Source organism: Nicotiana tabacum, chromosome 3, assembly GCF_000715075.1.
Source record: "Nicotiana tabacum cultivar K326 chromosome 3, ASM71507v2, whole genome shotgun sequence".
Classification (NCBI taxonomy): domain Eukaryota; kingdom Viridiplantae; phylum Streptophyta; class Magnoliopsida; order Solanales; family Solanaceae; genus Nicotiana; species Nicotiana tabacum.
Window position 1 is genome coordinate 155,822,899 of NC_134082.1, and position 8,111 is coordinate 155,831,009.

At 36.1% G+C, this 8,111-nt stretch overlaps 1 protein-coding gene across 1 annotated transcript; it reads left to right on the plus strand.

Annotated features, from left to right (window-relative positions):
- The first annotated feature begins 2,443 nt into the window (after positions 1–2,443).
- Positions 2,444–7,807, plus strand: LOC107790957 (putative phospholipid-transporting ATPase 5). Its single transcript, XM_016612930.2, has 11 exons — positions 2,444–3,023; positions 3,106–4,562; positions 4,653–4,763; positions 4,844–5,120; positions 5,361–5,449; positions 5,575–5,659; positions 5,771–5,980; positions 6,081–6,206; positions 6,291–6,389; positions 6,492–6,683; positions 6,965–7,807. The coding sequence occupies exons 1-11, from the start codon at positions 2,595–2,597 to the stop codon at positions 7,610–7,612; spliced, it is 3,723 nt and encodes a 1,240-aa protein (XP_016468416.2). The 5' UTR covers positions 2,444–2,594; the 3' UTR covers positions 7,613–7,807.
- Positions 7,808–8,111: the final 304 nt, after the last annotated feature.

Consider the following 8,111-nt stretch of genomic DNA (forward strand, 5'->3'; position numbering starts at 1 on the left):
TTATATATTAAATATATCTAAAATTTCTGCATATGTAATGTTGAGTTGGTTTGGTTTCGGTTTGACTTTTTTTAGTTAAAACCAAACCAAACCAATTATGGTCGGATTTTTTTTTCCAACACCAAACCATACCATAGTCGGATTGTTTTTTCTCGGTTTGACTCGGATTATCGGATTGGTACGGTTTGTCGGTTTCCTTTGTACACCCCTACCGAGTACCGTATCAAAATACCAAAATATCAAAAAATCCATAACAAAGAATGTCGAAATACTGAATAAATCGATTCCGAAATACTAAATTAATTCGATCTGGTTTGGAATTCGATTTTTCGGATTTTATGTCCACCCCTAAATAAGAGGAACAAAGAAATGATAACTTAAGAGTAGCTGTTTATATTTTAGTTCACTAAACTGGGAACTATATATGTTTATAGCAGTTCACTTAATTAAATTTTTGTTTGTCTTCTAAAACCTAGTATTAATCTCATCACTTAAAACTTAAAACCATCAATTTTCACGTTTTAAATCTAGATGCACTGACAGTTGAGTTAAAAAAATAACATTTCTTTAATTTGTAGATCCGTGAATTATGGCTTCTGCAATGCATAACGACTCAAGTAGCTGTCTGAATTTTGAAATCCTAATAATGTATTGAAGATTCAGTTTTTCTCCTTTAAGAAATAAATGTCGTCCGACTTTTCTAATGTAATTTAATTATTTTCACTTCTTGAATATACATTTTTGTAACTAGGGAATCCACAACCGCTATCCTTCAGATCCACTATGGATAAACATCGCTCCAGTGCAATAGCTTGTAAATCACACCGAAAAAATAAACTAGGTGTTTGACCAAAAAGTGTTGAGCTTTTTGTTAAACCAATTAATGAGGAAATAAAGAGTGGATCCTAGTTAAACGTAATAAATTCTAGATCCAAAATTGAAAAATATCAATGGGATGAGATCGTGTTCAAGAACAATAAATATCAAGTATATGACCAATGATTGTCAATGAATATAGTAATAGAAGCATGCAATAAATGTAGAGAATGCCAATAAATGTAATAAGAAGGGATTTATCACCCAAATGTTACATGAATTGGACGATTTTCTTGCCAGACGACAATGTGGGATGTTATGAAATGAAGATGGGTAAGGAATCTTTGGATCTTGTGAATGAACAACATAAATCGAACAGTGTAATCAGTGATCCAGCTTTGATATATTCTCTTTAGTCAACCCTTTACAATGTGCTCTTATCAAATTATCTCTTACTATTTATAGGGAATATCCCTAAAAAAACTCTAAAAAAGTACAACTGGAAGAATATTCCATTGAATATTCTTTCTTTCTATTCTAACTTATTCTACCGTTACTTTCATACGCCGGTTGCTCGACGTGGGCGCTAATCTCTCTTAAGGCGACTCCTCGCCCTTATGCCGTGGTCGGTTTAATCCTCGACCACGTCCATTTGCAGCTATTAAGTCTAATCCAAATTTTGACCAATACAGTAGGCAAGCCCCGTGCGATGAACTCAACCGAGAAAGTATGCAGAGGGTTTCGAACGTGTGATCTCCCATTTGAGGATCTCCTGCTCAACCAACTCGACCACCCTTGCACATTTTGAAGTGAAATATCTATTTTTTTCTTGAGCCTTGCTACCTCTCAGCAACACATGTATCATCAACTTATCCATTAAGGCTTATATAAGAAGAAATCACTTAATGATTTTTTGTCTCCGTTGAAATTTGAATTTAAACCTCATAATTTTCCAGTCACTTCATTGACCACTAGGTCACACCCTTATGTACCATTTCGAAGTGAAGTATCTCTTTAAAAGCAGAATGATGCTGATCAAGCAAAATTTTCATTAGACGAGTTTTTTTAAAGCCATAGGTTAATATTTTGCAAATCAATTCAAATTAAATAATCTAAATTGTGTTACTATTTCATCTAAAAGTTTAAACGGTTGCTTATCAATTCTCAACAACTTTTTACATATCTAACCAAAACATAAAAGGAGGAACATATAAAATCATTGCTCACGCTGACAATAGGAATCTGTGTTTCCTTCTAAGATTATCTTTAAAACAAAACAGAAAGAAGAAAAAAAAGAAAAAGAAAATTTACTTAGGGAATATCATCAACCATCTGAGTCCAAAACTGCAAATACTAAGTTTTAAAGTAGAAATTATTTTTTTATTAAAGGCCTGCTTGATCCAAAGCAATGAGTTAATAATTTTAAGTCATTTGGCAGTTGAAGATTGTCTTTTCCTAATCCTAAGTGAGAAGCCGGGGAATGCTGAAGCAACAACGTGGTCTATACAAAATACCTTAAGCAACAGACAAGTGAAAGAAACTTCATTTCTTGAGATTGCCGTCTGTATTTATAAAAATAAAAAAGCTTGACCAAGTCTTAATTTTCCAGGTACAACATTAAAAAAATTAGAGAAAAGGTAAATAAGAAGGATAAGAAATATTTCAAGGATTAAGAAGGCAATTTTCCCATACAGATTTTAGTTAAAGTTCATGTGTTCTAGTTGAATATCAAACATTGGAGTTTCAAATCTCTAGTACATTTTTCTCCATTTCCTAAAATGGCTGCAGGAAGAAAGAAACAGAAAGTGAAATGGAGCAAACTCTACACATTCTCATGTTTGCATCCTCAAACTAATGAAGGTGATCCTTCTTCTTTTGCTGGTGCACCATCAGCTCAAAGTTTTATTGGGCAGCCAGGTTTTTCCAGGGTGGTTTTCTGCAATGAATCACATTGCCACAAGCTCAAACCATACAACTATCCTAACAACTATGTTGCCACAACTAAATACAACGCTGTCACCTTCTTTCCTATAGCACTTTTCGAGCAGTTTCGTCGTGTTGCCAATCTGTATTTCTTGTTAGCTGCTGTTCTCTCTGTCACTTCTTTGGCTCCCTTTACTCCTGTTAGTGTCATTTCTCCCCTTGTTTTCGTCGTCGGCATTAGTATGCTCAAGGAGGCAATGGAGGATTGGAATAGATTCTTGCAGGTAACTCAAACTTCTATATAATAAGTACTACTAATGTTTATTTATATTTTCATATCTTTTGTTGATGAAAATGATATTTCAGGACTTGAAGGTGAATGCAAGAAAAGTTAAGGCTCACATAGGAAATGGTGAATTCATGGAAAGAGCCTGGAAAGAAGTATATGTGGGAGATGTAATTAAAGTTAACAAGAATGAGTATTTTCCAAGTGATCTTCTGTTGCTTTCTTCAAGCTATGAAGATGGTCTTTGTTATGTTGAGACTATGAATCTAGATGGTGAGACAAATCTGAAAGTTAAGAGAAGTTTGGAAGCCACACTTAGCTTAGATTCAGATGAACGATTCAATAAGTTTTTAGCCACAGTTCGTTGCGAGGATCCAAATCCAAACCTGTATACATTTGTAGGAAATTTGGAGTTTGAAAATGAATCTCATCCTTTGTCTCCATCTCAAATTCTTCTAAGAGATTCAAAGCTCCGAAACACTGATTATATCTATGGGGTTGTGGTCTTTAGTGGACCGGATACAAAGGCTGTGAGGAACTCCACAAGGTCACCATCTAAACGTAGTCGAGTAGAGAGGAAGATGGATCATGTAATTTATGTCCTTTTTACCATTCTCATTTTGATATCGATAATATCCTCTATCGGTTCAACTATATTCACAAACTCTGAGGCCGTTAAATGGTATTACCTTGAGTTGAAAAGAGCTTCTGATTCATCTTTTGATCCATCAAAGCCGGTTGTATCGTGCTCGTTACAATTCATAAGGGCTTTAGTGTTGTATGGCTACTTGATACCGATTTCTTTATATGTGTCGATAGAAGTTGTTAAAGTTTTACAAGCTATGCTCATCAATAAGGACCAGAAGATGTATGATGAGGTAACAGATAAAGCAGTTGAGGCTAGAACGTCGAATTTAAATGAGGAGCTTGGACAGGTGGAAATGATTCTGACTGACAAAACAGGCACATTAACTTGTAACCAGATGGAATTCAGGAAATGTTCAATTGAAGGGATTTCATATGGTGGTGAAGTCACCGAAATTGATCTTGCAGCTTCGAGAAGAATGGACATTGAGGTGGAGAGATATCGGTTCAGTCTAGGTGGATATGAGTCCAATACTCGAAGCTTAGAGATGTTTGAGTTTTCAATGGCTGATCCAGCAGCAGAGAAGATGGTCCTTGGTTTGGATCAAGGAATGGAGAAACCAAATACTATAACATCAAGAAATTCTGTTCAAGAAAGAGACTCGGTTATTAAGGGATTCAATTTCAAGGATGATCGACTAATGGACAAAATGTGGATTAATCGATCAAATGTATCAGATATGATGATGTTTTTTCGCGTCATGGCTTTATGTCACACCGGTATTCCTGTTGAAGATGAGAAAAGTGATAGACTGAAATACGAGGCAGAATCACCGGAGGAAGTAGCCTTTCTGATAGCTGCACAAGAGTTTGGATTCAAGTTCTGTCATAGAACTCAGTCTGTGATGGCTGTTCAAGAACTTGACCCCTCTTCTGGAATGGATGTTAAGAGGTGACTTTCAACTATTTTAATTCAATTTCATCTCCTCTTCTTTCAATTCTCCATTCTTTTTTTCTCATTCCTTGTGCTAATCGCTTATAGGGAATACAAGCTTTTGAATCTGTTAGAGTTCAACAGCTCTAGGAAGAGGATGTCTGTGATAGTGAGAAATCAAAATGGAGACATCTTTCTCCTTTGTAAAGGGGCTGACAAGTAAGATGTAATTGCATACATTACTTCAGATTGTTATTACTTTTTCTAGTATATTTCTAAGTCTGTCCATTGTTCTGCAGTGTTATTTTTGATAGACTTACAGATAATGGTAGGACATACCAGCAAGCGACGAGTATGCATCTTTCAAACTATGCAGAAGATGGCTTGAGAACCTTGCTTTTTGCATACAAGAAAATCAAGTCAGATGAGTATGAGAAGTGGAACTCAGTATTTACAAAAGCCAAGGCCACAATAGGTCCAGAAAGAGAGGAGCTACTAGAAAATGCCTCCGAAATGATTGAGAAAGATATGCTCCTGCTAGGTGCAGTTGCAATAGAAGATAAGCTTCAAAAAGGGGTGAGCTCTCTATTCCTTTATTCATATCCCATAAACGCTGAGCTAATTACACAAATCGTGTTTGGTGCTTTCTTGATTAGCAATCCATGTTGCAATTTGTCCTTTTCGCGTGCAAAATTTTGGACAAAGACGCTATATCCTCTTGATATGCTGCATTGAAGATTAAAAGACAATAATGTGTCCCTTGAAAAGTAAACTTAGCTTAGAGCTGGAAAATGATTCTGCACTGACTTCTTTCAGGTTCCTGAGTGCATAGACAAACTTGCACAAGCTGGATTGAAGATCTGGCTTCTAACAGGAGATAAAAAAGAAACAGCAGTTAACATTGGGTGAGAAATTACTTTCTTCTTCAGATAGCAAAAGTATGCAGCTTTTGAAATATTATCCATTACTATCAAAAGAATCTAAAGGCGGCACAGAGAAAGGTCACTCACTAGCTAAATGGATCTTGCAGGTTTGCTTGCAGCTTGCTTCGGCATGACATGAACCAAGTTCATTTGACTCTAAGCAAAGAAGCTGAGTCGAAAAATATTGTGAAGGTGAAAACAAATATCATTTGCTTGAAGCTGAAAAAAGAATGATGCATTGAATAGGGTTAAAAAATTGAACCGGAATTAAGGTAGTCAACTTTTTTTTTTCTAGTTTTTCAGGTCATGAGAGAAGATATATTGTGTCAGATCGAAAGATACTACCAAATGGTCATGCAAGAAGACAGAAAGGATCAACCTTTCGCCTTGATAGTGGATGGAAAAGCTCTTGAAATCGCCCTGAGTGATGACATAAAGGACCAGTTTCTAAAACTAGCTGTTAGATGTGATTCTGCCATATGCTGCAGAGTTTCTCCCAAACAAAAAGCTCTTGTATGTCACTGTTTTTTATGCTTAGGGCAGCCTAATGCCTTTTTCTCATATTCATGCTTTAATACACAATTTTATATAAGTTTCTGACTAGATTTTCTAGATCACGAGGTTGGTTAAGCAACACACCGGCAAGACAACATTGGCTATAGGCGATGGAGCAAATGATGTAGGCATGATTCAAGAAGCAGATATTGGCATTGGGATCAGTGGCATGGAAGGAATGCAGGTTAATGCTTTCTATCCTTAGTTTCTACAGCTATTGAAGCCTTATTTTCTAACTTCTAATTCTGTTGATCACTGAGATTTGCAGGCTGTTATGGCAAGTGACTTCTCAATGCCTCAATTTCGTTTCCTGGAGCGCTTACTTATAGTCCACGGTCACTGGTGTTACAAGAGGATATCCAAGCTGGTGAGAAAATAATCTTACTTTTAATCCAAGACAGACAAATTTTCTCCATCCTTAGATCTCAGTGTACTAATAAGAATTTTGTTCCTCATTCTGATGCTGCAGATTCTATATTTTGTCTACAAGAACATCGCTTTTGGCCTCACATTGTTCTTCTATGACATCCTCACTACTTCCTCAGGCCAGGTTCTGTTTGATGATTGGTACATCGTCATCTTCAACGTCTTTTTGACATCCTTGCCTGTGATCTCCTTGGGTGTGCTGGAACAGGATGTTTCATCTGAAGTCTGTCTTAAGGTAAGAAAAATCAAGAACTTACCCGATCCGCCCCCTGACCCCTCCTAACTATTACCATTATGCATTATGAAAGTCTTAACTTAGTTGCACCCCTAGGAAACAAAAACTTCATATGCAATTCGGACACTAAGAATACATTATATCACACATTTGAAAATCCAACATGATGTATTCGTGTCCGTGCTACTTAGGCTGCACGTAATATAGGTACTATAATGCCTTCCATATGGCTTTTCATCAACATTCTAATCAGTCTCTTTTGATGTTTGTCATTGGAGAAGTTTCCAACCCTTTATCAGCAAGGACCAAAGAATATCTGTTTCAGCTGGAAACGAATCATCGGATGGATACTAAATGCCTCACTTACATCACTAGCAATCTTAGCAATCAACATATATGCACTTTCCCCAGCTGCATTCACAGAAAGGGGAGAAGTGGCAGATATTGGACATATTGGTGCAATTATCTACACTTGCATAATATGGACAGTGAACTGCCAAATCGCGCTAATAATCAACCATTTCACTTGGATAAGCCATTTACTCATATGGGGTAGCATCATTTGCTGGTACATATTCTTGTTCTTGTATGGTGTGCTACCACCACACCATTCTAAAACTGGATTTCACCTCTTAACTGAAGCCATTGGCCCTACAGCAGTGTACTGGATTGTCACATTGCTAGCTGTTGTAACATCACTACTTCCATATTTCATTCACATTATTATTCAGAGATCATTCTTTCCTATGGATGATCATTTGATCCAAGAAATGGAGCATTTTAGAATGGATATTATCGATGGTCCGATGTGGTTGAAAGAGCAGCAGAAATCCAAGGAGAAGACTAAAGTTGGATTTTCTGCTAGAGTTGATGCCAAGATTAGACAGTTGAAGGAACAGTTGCACAGGAAGAAAAACATCAATCTATAAGTCCTGTTACAAAATTATAAATCAGTGGAAATCAACTCTGAGTACGCTCATAAATATAGGTTTTAGTTCTATTAAGGACTTTATATTATTTAGCAAGCTCTAAAGTGATGATAGAAAGAGGTTTAGTGTAAATTTAGAGATATATGCTTTGCTATACATGTAATTTTTGTATTCCAAATGTTCTTTTTTCCCCAATGGAGATAAAAAAAAAAAAAAAATGGAGATGAAACATGAATAAAATGGTGGGCTTAGCTGCATTTTTAGCAGGGCTCACACCCCTTCTCTGAGACAAAGCTTTGCATGAGCAGACTATTCCGGTAAACTTTTTGGGAGAATGACATTGTATAGCCGCTCTCAAAATAATAGTCGAAAAGATGTATAATTTTTGTATAAATATACATTCTGTATGTTATATACAAAATTATACAAATTTTATATACTTTTTCGGCTACTGAATATAAATATTTCTGGCGTGGGCTAAAAATAATAATACCCCAAA